The sequence below is a fragment of the Sceloporus undulatus genome, chromosome 2 (genome assembly GCF_019175285.1).
Source record: "Sceloporus undulatus isolate JIND9_A2432 ecotype Alabama chromosome 2, SceUnd_v1.1, whole genome shotgun sequence".
Lineage (NCBI taxonomy): Eukaryota > Metazoa > Chordata > Lepidosauria > Squamata > Phrynosomatidae > Sceloporus > Sceloporus undulatus.
This window is the reverse complement of record NC_056523.1, coordinates 168,222,059-168,238,553: the sequence shown is the minus strand read 5'-3', so window position 1 is coordinate 168,238,553 and position 16,495 is coordinate 168,222,059. Positions and strand designations below refer to the sequence as shown.

The 16,495-nt window shown below is 48.3% G+C and overlaps 1 protein-coding gene across 6 annotated transcripts in view; it reads right to left on the bottom strand.

Moving 5' to 3' along the window:
* Positions 1-6,104: 6,104 nt before the first annotated feature.
* Positions 6,105-16,495, bottom strand: part of BAZ2A (bromodomain adjacent to zinc finger domain 2A) — a 64,738-nt gene continuing 54,347 nt past the window's right edge. For all 6 annotated transcript variants that reach the window (XM_042452263.1, XM_042452258.1, XM_042452262.1 and 3 more), the window contains one exon: positions 6,105-10,792. In XM_042452263.1, coding sequence (XP_042308197.1) covers positions 10,624-10,792 — 169 coding nt within the window. In that variant the 3' untranslated portion in view covers positions 6,105-10,623. The remainder of the gene's footprint in view (positions 10,793-16,495) is intronic.

Genomic DNA, 16,495 nt, shown 5'->3' with positions numbered 1-16,495 from the left:
CAAGCTTAGGTCAGTGGTGGAGGGAGTGTCATGACACCAAAGTAAGGTTCAAATAAAGCTGTGTTTATTAACCACAATAAAATCATTGAACCAAAACTGTGTCTGTTCAATTCAGTACTTTAAATAGTACTTTGACCTGTTCAAGTCATAAGGCACGTAAACAACACCTTAGGTCATGAAGGACCTATGTAAACCATGTCAATGCTGTAAACCGTGCCAATCCTGGCAATAAAGACATTCATTTCAACAACATGTAAACAATGGAAATGCAGTGCAAATCAATGTAAACCTGAAATCAACACTTCCCTCCCAAAAGCTCCGTCCCGTTTGGCCCTGGTGTCCAGGCTATAATGTTTGATGAAAGTCAAGGGCTGGGACCAAACAGCAGCTTTGCAGACATCCTCCAAGGGGACCCCAGTCAGAAAAGCGGTGGAATTCGCTACTGCCCTAGTTGCATGGGACCGAACCCTGGCCGGGAGAGGTCTGCCCAACAGTTCATAGCAGAGGTGGATGGTATAGCCACCCATTTGGGAAGCCTCTGCGCAGTCACAGGCAGTCCCTTTTTCGGTTCCGAGTAACATTGAAAAAGTCTCTCGGAACGGATCAAACCCGCAATTCTGTCCAAATAGAAGGCCAAAGCTCTCCAAACGTCCAAGGTGTGCAAGTGGCGCTTGGTGTTGGTGGTCAGGTTTGAGGCCAGGGTCGGTAAAACAATGCCCTGACACATGTGGAAAGAAGACACCACGTTAGGCAAGAAGGTGATATCAGTACGGAGGACAACCTTATCCTTGTGGAACCTAAGGAAAGGCTGATCCCTCCGCAAGACACAGAGTTCGCCCACACAGTGGGCAGAGATGATGGCCACAAGGAAGGCTGTTTTCCAAGTCAACAGCTGCAAGTCAGCTGTGGCTATGGGTTCAAAGGGCTTGGATTGCAGAGAAGACAGCACAGCAGCCAGACTCCAAGCAGGTGTCGGTACCAAGACTGGAGGATGTAGGTTGTTGCAACCCTTCAGGAAACTTTACCATAGGATCCCTAAAAAAAGAAGGTTTGCCATCAAACTGGAAATGGGAACAGATCGCAGAAAGGTAGCACTTAATGGAAGTGAGGCACAGCCCCGAATCCAAAAGTGTCATCAGGAACTCCAGCACAACCGGTGTCGACACTCGGGATGGAGAGAGGCCTCTCGCAGAGGAAATCCACAAACTTCTTCCATTTGGAAGCATAGGACTTCTTGGTGGCCGGCTTCTGGGCAGCCAAGATCGCCATCCATACCGAAGGGGGTAGCGAGTCTAGGGATGGAGCCTCTACACCACCATCAGCAGATTCTTAATGTCCGGATGACAGACCCAGCCGTCCTGGAGAGTGAGAAAATCAGTACGGAACTCGAGACGGAGAAAGTCCCTCTGTGAGAGGTGGAGCAGGGACAGAGACCACGGTTGTCTCAGCCACCAATGGGTGATCAGGCTGGCATCCAAGCGGTCCCTTGTCATCTTGGAGACCACTCTGATGATCAGTGGAAATGGAGGGAAGGCGTATAGCATCTCTCCTGATCAAGCGAAGACAAATGCATCTCCAAGGGAGTCCTCGTTGCGTGCTCAGGAGCAGAACTGGAGACTGGCTGTTGAGAGCAGTCACAAAGAGGTCGATCTGGGGGGGGGGGGTTCCCCATCGACTGAAGAGGCTGTCGACTATCTCAGGATGGAGCCTCCACTCATGGCAGACGGTGGAAGACCTACTGAGCTGGTTGGCCAAGTCGTTCTCCTCTCCCGGAAAGTGGATTGCTTGGAGCAGATTCCCTCTCGGGATGCACCACCCTCAGATGCGAAGCATGATGTCAAGCAGGGTCTGTGTCCTGGTGCCCCCTTGTTTGTTGAGGTAGTACATGAAGGTGGTGTTGTCCGTCAGCAGAAGTACCACCTTGTTGGAGAGGTTTGTCTCAAAGGCTCTCAAGGCCTTTTCCACAGAAAGAATCTCGAGGGCATTGATGTGGAGAGCCTGCTCACCCAGAGACCACTTGTCCTTGATAAAGAGGCTTGACATGTGGGCGCCCCAACCTTCCATGGAGATATCTGTGGTCAGGGTGACCTGGAGCTGAGGAGGAGAAAAAGGCATGCTAACGCAGATGTTGCGGGAGTCAAGCCACCAATGGAGTGAGCAGGAGACAGGTCTCGGGACAGTGAGCCACTTGGACGGAGGGTCCATTAGTGCATTGAAGGCCAACAGGAACCATGACTGAAAGGACCGAAACCGTAGTTTTGCCCATGGAGTCACGAATGTCGTGGAGGCCATGTGTCCCAGGGCTATTTGGACATCGCTGGCCCTCACTTGCCTGTGGGCGAGGCAAGTCCTGACTGAAGAGCAGAGAACGTGGAAACGGTTCTGAGGGAGATAGGCAACGCAGTCTTTGGAATCGAGGACAGTGCCGATGAACTTGATCCATCTGGATGGGGTGAGATGGGATTCTCCAAGTTCACCACAAGCACGAGGGATGAGAGGAGCGACAAGGTGAAGTTGACGTCTCTTTGCAATTTGTTCATGGAGGGGGCCATGAGGAGCCAGTCATCCATACAGGAAGACCCTGGAGCCTCGTTGGTGAAGATAGGCCACGATTGGAGCCATGCACTTGGTGAAGACTCCTGGAGCTGTGGAGAGGCCGAAGGGGAGGACATTGTTATGGTACGTTGGGACCGACGGCAAAGGACAGGAACCTCCGGTGACTCTCCCGAATCCCCATGTAGAAGTAGGCATCCTTCAGGTCGATCATCGTGAACTACGGGCCCTGGTGCAACAAGGGCAGAATAGAGGCAAGAGTTACCATACGGAATCGATGGTAGACCAAATAGGAGTTGAAGAATCTCAAGTCTAGAATTGATCTAATGCCACCATCGGTCTTGGGGACTGTAAAGTATTTGGAGAAGAAACATCTAGGAGCTTGTGAAGGATCAACGGGCGAGATAGCGCCCTTTGACAAAAGAGTGCATACTTCGTCGAGAAGGGTGTCTGAGGGGGAGTGGGAACAACAGCTCCAGTTGGCGGGAGCTCTTCGAACTTGAGGGCATAACCCCTGCAGACGATGTCTAGGACCCAAGAGTCGGAAGTCGCAGTGGCCCAGGTGTTCGAGTAGGGCCTCGAAATGTCTATGAAGGAGGAACCGGAGGAGACGACGGAGCACGCAGCCACCCTTCAAGACCTCTTCTTGCCCTGGTCAGTATCCTGCTTACAGCAATTTTTGCGGTACTGAGCAGGGGAATGGCGGCGGCCGAAGAAGAGGATTGGGATGGGTAATGCTTCCTCTGGTGCTCCTGTTAGTATGGACGGTCCTGCTGAAAAGACCTCTGGCCCTGCCCATACCACTGACGCTGACCTCCAAACCTCCTGCGGGAAGAAGACTGTGCCGGCGTGGACACAGCCGCAGCCATCATCCTATATTTGAAATTGAGGCGCTCATCTGTCTCCTGGTTAAACAAGCCAGCCTCGTCGAAGGGCACGTCCTCAATTGTAGCCTTTGCGTTCTGGTTGAGATCCAAGGATCGAAGCTACGTGTGTCTCCTCAGGGCTATGGTTGCTGCCATGGATTTATTTATTTATTTTATTTATTTATGGTATTTATACACCACCCTTCAGCCCGAAAGTATTTGGCCGAGCAGTCCGTAGAGTGTCGAGCAGATATGATCAGCCAACTACCGATGGAGTGGGCCTCATTCCGGATCTCGTTCAGGACGCCCTGGGTCTCATCTGGGACATCCGGGATGAGAGGAGAGATCCGCTCCATCAGGCACTATATGTAGGCTCCCATACAGGCGTTGTAGTTGGCCACCTTCAGTCCCAACACAGACGAGGCATAAGCCTTTTTGGCTAGGCCATCAATTTTTTTGGCTTCCCGGTCCTCAGGCGAGTTCGAAGTTTTTGGAGTGAAGGCCTACTGGGAGCCTTCCATAATGGCCGAATTTTGCCTGGGGTGAGCAAACAGCCAAGAAGATTGAGATGGGGTGATCCTATACAAGGACTCAATCTTCCTGGTGATGAGCGTAACAGAAGCTGGTGTGTCCCAAGAGCGCCTAGCAATCCTTTCCAGGGACGGCAGAACGGAATGGACACTGGCATAGGGACCTTCCCATGGATCCGTCTCTCTATGGGGTTAGTGCCATCGTCCTTGGTGTGGGTAATCTGGAGATCCAGAGCATTTCCCATTTTGATGATGTGCTCTGCAAAGGAACACACATCATCAGTCAGTGAGGAGGAACCTGGCTGAAAGAGTTCCTGGGGAGATTGATGGCCAGTCTCGTCTGAGGAACCAGAGTCCACGTGAGGCACCCGAGGGAAGTGTTGCCTGGGACCAGTCCTGGTCAGAGTCCGAGGCATCACCTGCATCATAAGGCAGAGTTTGGGTGGCAGCAACCATAGCAGGATGAGGTGTCAATACCGATGGCGCTAGGGGGACTGGAGCAGCTTTCATCACCGGCAACAGTTTAGGCCTCGAGAAGACAGTGGAAACTTGACCCAGGTGACAACGGACAAAGTAGTGGCTGATGGTGACATAGTATCTGTTGGCCTTGCTGTCATAGAAGAGGTCCGAGTCCTCATACTCCTGATGGCATGGAGGCTGGTGAATCTCGGCCTGATGCACCACAACCTGAGGGACTGGTGTGGGGGACCGATGGCCCTTGGAAGAGCCTCTGCGAGGCAACACAACTGGGAAGATTTCAATCTCGTCATCCGAAACCGGATGGAAAGCCAATGTTGCCAGTGGAGAAGAGACCAGGGCTGAAACAGGTGTATGCCGGGCATGATGAGGCTTGGAGCTGACTGGAATCAGAAGTGGCATGCTCCTTAGAGGCCGACCGAGAACCCTCCGGAGTCTTCATGCACGCCTTCTTGGTATGGGAAGACCCATGAGGAGAAGCATCTCCCAAATCCAAAGGCCTCTTTTTTGAGGATTTAGAGCTCAAGTCCTTCAGGGAACTCGTATCTTTCACTTGGGCCAAAACACTCTTCTTGGGGCCCAAGTCCTTGTGCCTCGCCTTGTCCTTCTGAGAGGGCTTAGATTTGGACTTATCGGGTGCTCCTTCGGACCCAGCGTCCCCTCTTGGGTCAGTGGCACTTGGCTCAGTGGAGATCTGGGACACAGCAGCCAACACTGCAGGTACTGACTCGGATGCTGCTGGTGCAGAGACAGAGCGGGAGGCTGATGGAGGCAGAAGAGCCTGTTGGTACAGGGCAGTCTTAAGGCAAGAGTCCCGGTTCTTTCTCACCTGCGGAGTCAGAGACTTGCAGAGAGCGCAGGTCTTCGAGTTGTGAGCCTCGCCGAGGCAAAGAAGACAAGAAGAATGCGGGTCCTGGCTGGGAATCTTACCCTTGCAGACGTCGTACTTCTTAAATGGAGCCGGAGACATCATAGCTAAATCCAGAATCCAAATCGTAGTCGTTCAAACACGCCGAGAATGGTCAACCAAACACAAGGTCAGATCAAGAATGGTCATGCAGTCCGAGGTCAAGACTATCCAATAGACTGAGAATGGTCAAACAGTCCAAGGTCAAGAATTTCCAGTGAGACAAACAGAAGTCACAGAAGCGAAGGTTCTCAAGCAGCTAACGCAGCGGAAAGGAGGAACTGAGGAAAGAGTGAGAACATAGGGTACTTATAAAGAATGGGCAGAGCTACTGCCAAAAAGTCGCAAAGTTAACTTTGCTCAGTGATTCTAGAAGTTTTCCGAGCAGCACTGCGCAGGTGCAGTACAACCCATTTTTATGATTCGCAGAGAACACGAAGAAGTAGTACAATAACAGACCTGTGCAGTTTGACTGTTGAACGGCTTTGGTTGGTCAAAGGAGGTCCACTGGACAGCCCACCCTTGCCCCTGGCTACTAGGTTTTCACTATAAATGCATCTGTCAAGTGTGTCTTCTGGCACTTATAGAATAGAAAGCTTTTCTCCTTGAAATGAGATTTTATGAAGATTCTCAGGATACTTCACTTTGGAAATCATTACCTAGCCAGTATTTTTAATACGTTCAGGGACAGACTGTCAAAAAGCAGGGAAAGAATCATACTCAGACTGCATTGGGCTCCCATGAGAAAAGACAACATTCCCAAGCACATTCTTCTCTATCAAACGTGGGTTGTTTTTTTGTTTATTCTTTGAAACTTGACAAGCACTCTAACATCTGTACTTGTGGAAACATCACAAGGAAACAAACAGGAATTCTAGACTTTTTTTCTTTCTTTTTAAACCTTATTAAAAATGAGGTTGGTCCTAAAAATATAGAAAGAAATCAATTTAAATTCACAAAAAACTGTACATTATCAAAAATTCACTAAAACAAACACATTTGGTTATTCATATAAAAAGTTTGATTTCCCCCCTCCCCTCCTGCTGTTCAGAGCATCTCACAGGCCAATGGGTTCGTTAGTTACTTTCTGATATCAAATCAAGATGACAAGAGGGCAAAAAGTCAGTGGTTGAATGATAAGGCCAATTCTAGTTGCAATTCTCAATTTTAGTTTTAGAAATCCATGTAACTTTTAAAATCAAAGTTTTTATAAACGGGTGAGATCATATTCCCCTAATGAAGATCAAACTAGGACAAACCTGGATTCATTTTTAAGGTGTAAGGGTTTGAATCTAAAAATTCAACATTTCTACAGCAAAAACAAAAACAAAACAAAAACCCAACAATTAACACTTTCAAAACTCTACAATTTTTCTTGTGACTGAGCCAAAAAAAAATCCAAACAGATCAGGGAAAAAATTATTTAAAAAACACCAAAAAAGAAGTTTTGTTACAGCACAAGTTTAGATAAAATATAAATATTTATGTATAATATAAAGTCAGTTTCAAATAGACTTCAAATCTACCACTTTATTTTAAAAGCAAAAAAAAAAAAAAATAAAGTTTGAGGTTATTTGATAGAAAAAGGCTACGTTTTGTTGAAAACAATAGGATGGGGTTGGGAGGAATGAGGTCGGGGTGGAGGAAGCACAGTAAGGGAGGTTTCAGTCTCCAGGCTACATCACCTGTAGTTACATTTTACTTACATCAGTGCTCTTGCAATTGGATTGGTTGACGCGGGTTGGGGGAAACACATAGGAATGTGTGTGGCATGCGCACACATACTTCATTCAGATGTAGGACAGGTGGATACCAGAGAGGAAAGCCACCCTGGTGGACCCCGCCAGCCATTTATCTGCTCCTAAATGATACCCGTAATTAATGGTTTGAGGAGCTAGGCTGGGTTTAAAAAGCAGCAAGGGAGTTAAGGTTCCAATGGTTGGCTTTCCACCTCTCTGATCCACCCTCCAAGTGGTGGAAGAAAAGTGAAAGAACTAAGCGGTCTCCTCTGGTCAGTCTCACATGCCTCCTTGTCTCTGTGCCAGATACAGGAATAATGGACCAGCATGCTAGAACAGAGAGCATAAAAGAATCCACAGCAGCAGTGCCTCTGTCCAAGCACAGCAGGCAGCTGGGATATGATGGGTTTCAGAGCCCATGATGCTGGACACAATGGGCAGGTTGGCTAAATCTGTTCCCCTAGTTAGCAGTCTCCCTTAAAGATCTTGCTTCACAAAATTGTGAAGCAGGTGCCCCCAAACTATGCTACCATGTAAAATAGAGATGGAATGAAGGCATCTGTGTTCCACCAGGGGAAGAGTGACTGAGAAAGGCTGCCTTGTGAGCAACAAGATGGCCAATTTGTTTTATACTTTGCCTATTTCTTTTAAAAACAGGACCACCCGATGATGATGATGATGATTTAAGAATTCTTTTCCAATGATCTCTACCATGTTCTTGCTTTAATAAGACACATATGAGGGAGGTAGGGAGTGACTGAACGGGAGGCTGTCTGACTTCCCTCACAACTGTTTGACTCTGGCATGTATTTGTTTGTTGAGTGCCTCAAGTCATTTGCATGTATCTAGCACCAGAACTCCAAGTACAAACTATGATAGCTGTGTGATGGGGTGGGGAGTGTATGCAGAGAGCATTCCCAGTGGATTGTGCACGCTGACCAATCACACCTTGAAACTGGTGTATCCCACATCACATCTGAATGGTGGCTGGGCTAAAGCCTGCTACAAATACAGGTACATTCTTGCAGCTTTGCAATAAATTCTGGTTTGAACAGCTCTAGCTGGAGAACATGACAGGTCGGTGCAACAGGTGCCCTTCCTTACGTGGAAAAATTAACATAGGCAGAACAAATCAAGGTTTTGCTTCCCCCTCTGAAAATATTTAGTAGACTAAAAAGAGAGTAAGAAAAAAGCTAATATGTTAAAAATGAAATATGTCTGTGAAAGTCACCTGGAGATGCAAAGAAGTGAGAACCTGCACATATCCATGATAACACACTCTTCATCAAAAGGGAAATACACAAATCACTACCTTTGCATTCTCATGTGTACTGCCCAAAGTTGCACTTTGACATGAATACCAGTCAGGATAAACCCAAGGCAGTGCACTTTAGGCCACAAATACCAGAGCAGGGTATCCCATTGCCAGGAGACTGCACTACCACACTTTCTGCACCAACACCCGTTAAAAAATGTTTCTCACAACCTCTAGGGGGACGGGACAGTTCTACCATGTTCTCTCTCCTGCTATCTGGCTGCATGAGATCCAGGGGAGGGCCTCTTAAAATCAGGGAAATCAACTTCCTCTCTTTTTAATTTTTCAAAAAAACAAAACAAAAAAACCCAACACCTCCCCTGTGCCTAAAACAGCTGGGGTAGGATACAAACATGGCAAAAAAGGATAATGGGAGGTGTCATTTTCAAATATTTATTTTAAACAAATCCCAGGTGGGCAGGAGTTTGCAGGGCGCTTGGGAACTTCGAACACAGATTTCAGGAAAGCATGCAGCCTCTGGGCTGCACCTTGCCCACCTTTACATTGAAACATGGTTCAGGAAACAGGTGCCCAACATGAAGGAGAAAGAAACAGTGCCAATTCTCCACCATTTATCAAATTTGAGGTTCAGATAGGCATTAAAGAAGAGTTGGGCCTAGTACAGTCCTCCATATGTTGCTGGACTGAAATTCCCAGCATCCGTATCCAGCACAACAAATGGCAAGGCATGTTGGGAGTTTTAGTTCAAAAGTACTTAGACAGCCACACTTTGCCTAGTCCTAATTGAAAAGATGCAAGGGCTGTACCTTTTTTTCCTAACAGGATTAATCCCACCTCTTGCTCAGGGAGGAAATATTTACGAACATTGAGAGTCACGTTCTAAAGCAGGAAATAAAAAGTCCTGCCACACATACACACAGACAGCAGATCAAGCTTTGTAGACAGTTGCCATCCCTGAGGAATAACACTAGGGCAGGGTTTAGTGGATCAGGGGGAACACTCAATAAGGCCAGAGTCTCATAAAATTAATCTTGAAGAGCTGGAAGAGGGCATCCAAAAATCTCTTCCCTTCCTCCTAATTCCCACTCCTGCAAGCTCCTGTACTTTGGTCCCTTGTAGCTAAGTGATACATTCCAGCATGTTACCCACAATCAGAAGAAAAATGACCTATTTTGTTACAGTAGAGAAGAGTCTGCTCTACAGTATCACAATATCTTCACCAGCTACCCTCCTGAAGTGTTCCTTATGAAGGCAAAGTAGAAGAGAGAGAGCAGGCTGGTTCTGTGGTTTGCATGCCTAGAGAAAAATATGATTTGGTTTCCTTGGTGGACTTCTGGATTATTTCCATTTTGTTCAACTCCCTTAGAAACAAAATGCAAAATAAACCAGCTCTGAGCATGTGTGTGCAAAAGGGGATGCTGATTTAGATGAACCAATTCTAGGAATCTAACCACCAGCACCCCTGCTCCACCTCCTTTCTGTACAAGGGCTAGCTTTTCAATAAAGTAGTACCTCTTGGCTAAACAAAGGAAGAGCGGCTGGAAGGGATGAAACTGATGAGTAGTTGCACCCCTTGGGAATGGAAATAGATATCCTCAGCGTCCTGCTCCTTCCTTCCTTCCCTAAACACACATCAACTATAAGCCACACTCCAGATTTCAGAAAGGAAATTATTACTTGAAGGAAGGAAATGGACACAGCTACAGGTGGACTGCTCAGAAGGGGAAAAGCAGGGCTAAAACAGAGTTGGGAGGGCTAAAAGGTGGGAAAGTGAAGCAGCATGTTTCAGTGTCATCAGAGCTGTCATTCCCCGAGGCAGGAGTGATCTGCTTTTATACATTTCAAAGTGATTCTAAAAAGGAGGAAAACTTAACGTCCACATTACTGGCCATTAATGCATGGAACTGACACTGCACAGAAAAAGTGTTCTTACACATTCACTAAGAACTATTGCTATTATTAAATAGCCCCAGCTAAGGTGGGGTTGTGGGTGGTTGCTTTTCCATTTGAAAAAAGGAAACTTTTTTATTATTATTTGGCTTACACAGTCAGAGAGCTTGTGTTGCTTGGAGCAAAGAGGTGGTGGGGAGAGGGCTTCTGAGGATCCAGGCAGTAGGGCCGCCCCGTTGTTAAATGTCAGTCCAGGTCCAGTCATTGTGAGGGGGGAATAATCAGCAGGTAGCAAGATGAGCTCCAAAGAGACAGTATGCAGCACAGGCCAAAGGGGGAGGGGCGTCCCATTTGGCTTCTCTCATTTCTTCCCATTCTGCCAGCTTCATGGGTCTGTCTCCTGTTTTCCCTGATAAAATTCTTCCCACCGGCTCTCAAAGAACTGCCGCATGGTCAGCCCAGCTTGGCCCACCTCTGACTCATCCTCATTAAAGGTCCTGCAGTTGTCAAATACCAGGGCAGCATCAGCAGCAAACTCCTCACAACTTGTGTACCTATGAAAGAGAAAGAGCAGCCGTGAGTTTCTAGGCCTTAGAAGTCCAGTCCTAAGGAAGAACCTGCTGTAGCACAATAGTAACATAAAGATATCACTGGTGGATAGGCTTAACCCACACAACTATATTCATTTCTGATTACTATTAATTCTCCATCTTTCAAGTTCTATCTGCATCCTTTCCTTTCTTCCTATGGTCATAAGACAGGGAGGATTAGTGCCAGATCTAAATTTCAAACAGTTACTGGCCAAGGCACAATCTGGCAGTGTGGCGCCTGGACTGCAGCGATTACCTTTTATAGGGCTGCAACATGTTGTGGATGATTATACGCACACACAATGGGGAACTTCACAGTAGCCTGCCTCCCCCTCTCTTCTCTCATTCTATGCCTGGCTTATTTCAACTCATCCTGTCTGTAAATGTACTCAGAAAAGAGAGGAGGTGCTAAGCCCACGGAGCTTGTAACAGGTGTGACATGCTCACTAATAGCAGCAAGGCTGATAAGGACAGGTTGCATACCTGTAACGGTATTTCTTCGAGTGATCACCTGCAAATTCACACAAATGGGTTTCTTCTGCACCTGCTGTATTGAGCTGTACTGTTCAGGCACAGATGAAACCCATTTGTATGATTCGCAGAGACCACAAAGAAGAAAGAGAGGAACAGGAAGCACACTAAGTTTCAAAATCTCTTATGCAAATTTAAAGAGCAAAGATAATTCTTCTTCGTGGTCTCTGCGAATCATACAAATGGGTTTTACTGCGCCTGCGCAGTGCTGCTCGGAACCTACTGGAATCACTGGGCAAAGTTTACTTTGCAACATATAGAAACTTTTTGGCGGTAACTCCGCCCACCCGTTATAAGGCCCCTGCCTTCCCGCTCTTTCCCCAGTTCCTTTTTTCCGCCACGCTAGCTGCTTGAAGGAACTTCGCTCGCTCTATTAGCTCATTGGAATCACTCTCACTTGACCTCGGACCGTCTTTTGACCATTCTTTGTCTCCCGCCCTGGTAACTTTGGACTTTCGGACTGTTGACCTCGTTTTTTGGACCCGCACTCCTCCTGCCTGTGCTTGGGCAAGGACCACGATGCCAATTCTTGCCTGCTCTGCAAGTCTCTTTCATCTCAAGCCCAGAAAAATCGTGAGTCCTGGCTGACCTCTGCGATTGCCCTGGGCAAGGTACAGGAGGGAGGCTCCCGCCCGGCATCACTCTCGCCGACCGCTTCGTCTTCCAGGGCCAGCGTGTCCAGGTCCATTCTGCCTCTACTCCACCAGGGCCTGTGGTTCGCAACCGTCGACCTGAAGGACGCCTACTTCCACATCGGGATCCGGGAGTCCCACCGGAGATTCCTCGCCTTCGCCGTAGGCTCCACCGCGTACGACTACAACGTACTTCCCTTCGGCCTTGCCACGGCACCAAGAGTTTTCACAAAGTGCATGGCACCGGTAGTGGCATACCTCCATCAGAAAGGCTTCATGGTCTTCCCATACCTGGACGACTGGCTGTTTGCTGCCGAGTCCCAGCGAGAGCTGCAGGAAGCGGTCTCATTTGCCTTGCACCTCTTGGACTCCCTCGGACTGGTCATCAACCGGGAAAAGTCCCACTTCACACCGACCAGACAGGTCAAGTTCATCGGGGCCATCCTCGACTCCGAAAGATGCTCCGCCTTTCTCCCTCCAGACCGTTTCCAGGCGCTGATGACATCGCTCAGGCCTTGCATCTCCCACAGGAGGGTGAGGGCCAGAGACGTCCAAGTCGCCCTGGGCCACATGGCATCGACAACGTTTGTCACGCCTTGGTCAAGACTTCGCCTTCGACCTCTGCAGTCCTGGTTCCTCTTGGTCTTCTCCCCGATGGAGGACCCTCCGTCCAAGTGGCTCACGGTACCAAGACCTGTAGCTGCTTCCCTGAGATGGTGGTTGGACTGCCGCAATGTGTGCCCCGGGATGCCCTTCCATCAGCCTCAGCCCCAACTGACTCTGACAACCGATGCTTCCCTGGAGGGATGGGGCGTCCACCTGCTCGACCTGGTCGTCAAGGACAAGTGGTCTACCCACATCAAGCTTCTCCACATCAACGGTCTGGAGATGCTGGCAGTCGAAAAGGCACTGAGGGCATTCGAATCCGCTGTCGCAGGCAAGGTGGTCCTCCTGAGGACGGACAACACCACCGTGATGTTTTACATCAACAAACAAGGAGGCACCAGGTCCAGGACTCTGCTCGACCTTACTCTCCGCATCTGGGACTGGTGCATCCAGAGACAGGTCCTCCTCCAGGCGATTCATCTTCCCGGAGAGGACAACGAGTTGGCAGATCGCCTCAGCAGATCTCTGTCGGTGTGCCACGAATGGAGGCTCCATCCCGAGAGGGTCAGCGACCTCTTTGACCGGTGGGGAACTCCCCGGATCGACCTCTTCGCGACCAGATGGAACAGCCACTGTCCCCAGTTCTGCTCCAGGAAGCGAATGGACGGATCCCTCGGAGACGTGTTCGCCTTCCTTTGGACGGGAGAGCTCCTCTACGCCTTCCCTCCGTTCCCTCTCATCATCAGGGTGGTGTCCAAGATGACAACAGACCGATCGCATGCGATCCTGATCACCCCGTGGTGGCCGAGACAGCCTTGGTTCGCATCCCTTCTCCACCTCTCCAAGAGATGCTTCCTCCGCCTCGACCCTCGCCCGGACCTGCTATCGATCCAGGACGGACGGATTCTCCATCCGGACCTCGAGAGGCTACCGCTGGTGGCCTGGAGGATACAGCCCTAACCGCCCTGCCGGAGGTGGTGAGGACGGTGATCCTGGCTGCAAGGAAACCTTCCGCCCAGCGGTCCTACGCCCTGAAATGGAGGAGGTTTAGCCTCTTTCTTGACCAGAAGGGCCTGTCTCCTGCTCAGGTGTCCACTCCAGTGGTGCTGGAGTTCTTGATGGCTTTTGGATGAGGAGTTGTGCCTCGCATCCATCAAGTGCTACCTGTCTGCCATTTGTGCCAAGTACCAATTCGGGGGGAGGGCTTCCTTTTTTAGGGATCCCTTGGTGAAGGGGTTCCTTAAGGGATGTGCCAACTTGCATCCTCCTGTGTTGGTACCGGCGCCGGCTTGGAACTTGGAGGCGGTACTGTCCGTGCTCCAATCCAAGCCCTTTGAACCGATGGCCACAGCGGACTTGAGACTACTGACTTGGAAAACCGCTTTTCTTGTGGCCATCACCTCTGCCCGCCGTGCGGGCGAACTCTGTGCCTTACGGAGGGACCAGCCCTTCATGAGGTTTCACAAGGACAAGGTGGTCCTTCGGACAGACATTACTTTCTTGCCTAAGGTGGTGTCTGCTTTCCACATGTGCCAGGACATTGTGTTGCCTACTCTCGCATCCAACCCGACTTCGGATGTGGAGCGAAGCCTGCACTCTCTTGATGTCAGGAGAGCTCTGGCTTTTTACTTGGACAGAACTGCTGCCTCCAGTCACTCCGAAAGACTTTTTCAATGCTACTCGGAGCCGAAAAAAGGGTTGCCTGTGTCTGCGCAGAGGTTTTCCAAATGGGTGGCCGGTACCATCCACCTCTGCTATGAACTGTTGGGCAAACCTCTCCCTGGCAGGGTTCGGTCCCATTCCACAAGGGCAATGTCAGCATCCTCTGCATTCCTGTCGGGGATTCCCTTGGAGGATGTCTGCAAGGCTGCTGTCTGGTCCCAACCTCTGACCTTTATTAAGCATTATAGGTTGGACACCAGAGCCATCCGAGACGCAGCTTTCGGGAGGGCTGTGTTGGTTTCAGGGTTGCATTGATTGCACTACTGATGGTTTGTGTTGCATTTCTGTACATAATGCCACTGTTTTTGCATTCTATTGAATGTGGGTTTGCACAATTTCAATAGGACTGGTCTTGCACGACCCTTTGTTCCCTTCTCAGGTTTTGCAATGTTATTGCTATGTTTGGTTTGTGCATGAACAAAAAGACTGACTCTTTTTTATGGTTCAAGGTGTTTATTGTTGCAATAAATATACCCTTGGTTTACCATAGCTTTGGTTTCAGGACACTCCCTCCGCCGCTTACCTAAGCTTGTCAGTCTAAACCCATTTGTATGATTCGCAGAGACCACGAAGAAGAAGGACAGGTTGCTTATCTGTAACAGTATTTCTTCGAGTGGTCATCTGCGAATACATACAAATCCCACCCGTCCATCCCCTCAGTGTCCTGCTCTTATTGGCTCTTTCCATCGCCTGCTTGGCGGAAAAATTGCAGAACTGGGGAAAAGAGCGGGAAGGCAGGGGCCTTATAACGGGTGGGCGGAGTTACTGCCAAAAAGTTTCTATATGTTGCAAAGTAAACTTTGCCCAGTGATTCCAGTAGGTTCCGAGCAGCACTGCGCAGGCGCAGTAAAACCCATTTGTATGTATTCGCAGATGACCACTCGAAGAAATACTGTTACAGGTAAGCAACCTGTCCTTATTGAGCCTCCCACCCCACCCCCGGTGTTACTACATTGGGATTTCTCTCCAAAATTACTGGAGTCAAAACTTTCCACTTCCCTTTCTTTGTTCTCTCCAAGAACTTTGTCAATAAACATGTCAACAAAAAAGTCATAGGGGCAGGGGGAACCAGAAACCAGCAGAAACTCCTAGTACCTTAAAAACTAGCATTTATAAGCTTTTGTGAACTAGAAACTCACTTCATCAGGATGCAGTAGGTGTACAAATGGTAGAGAGACAAGAAGGGAACTGCAAAGAATGAGGTCAGTGGAAAATGAAATGCAGAAAGCATACAGTGACAATTATGCGAACATATGTTCTAACCTTGCTATTTATGAGTTTTCCCCTTCTACTGCAACACAGACATATGCCTGTTGACCAAGAAAACTACTTTATGCATCTGATGAAGTGAATTCTAGCTCACAAAAGTTTATGCTATGAAAACATGTTTGGTTGCTAATGTGCTGCAAGAGTCTTGCCACAGAGAAAAGTAAAAATGTAGCTATCCTGTGAGAAAATAGCAAATATTTTTCCAGGAGCATGTGGGAGAGCCACAATGGTATTGTGGTTTTGCTATCGGACTTTGGAGACCAAGATTCAAATCCCTGCTCAGCCATGGAAACCCACTAGGTGACCTTGGACAAGTCATACTCTGTCCAAGAAAACCCATGATAGATTCATTCGCCTTAGGATCACAATAAGTCAGAAATGACCTGAAGGCACACAACAAAAACAACATTGATCAGGTGGACAGATTTGTGACTGTTCCTTAATATCAAGTTAAGATTCAAATAGCATATTATTCCAAAGGGTATGTATGCTCATCATATCCTAGGACAGCCTGGACTTTACTGGTGGGAGCCAAATAGACAAAAGAGTTATATGTTATTGGCTCAAGGTTCAGGGGACAGATAATACTAGACTTCCCAAAAAATGTTTGACAGAACTATCTAATAGTTTACCTATTAAAAACTGGGTGCATCATGCTGACCAATTGAACATCCAATATATCCAATATAGACTTTTAACAGACAAGTTAAAGGACTTCAACCAGCTGCCCAGAAAAAGGTTAAGAACACAATAAGGGAAGTAGTTACACAAAGGGACTTACAGTATATACTGTCCATCTTCTAATCTCTATAGCTCCCTCCTTTCTGCCCTCGCTTCTCCATATCTTCAATCTCTCTCTCTCTACAGGCTCCTTCCCTTCGGACTTTAAACATGCTCTCATTTCCCC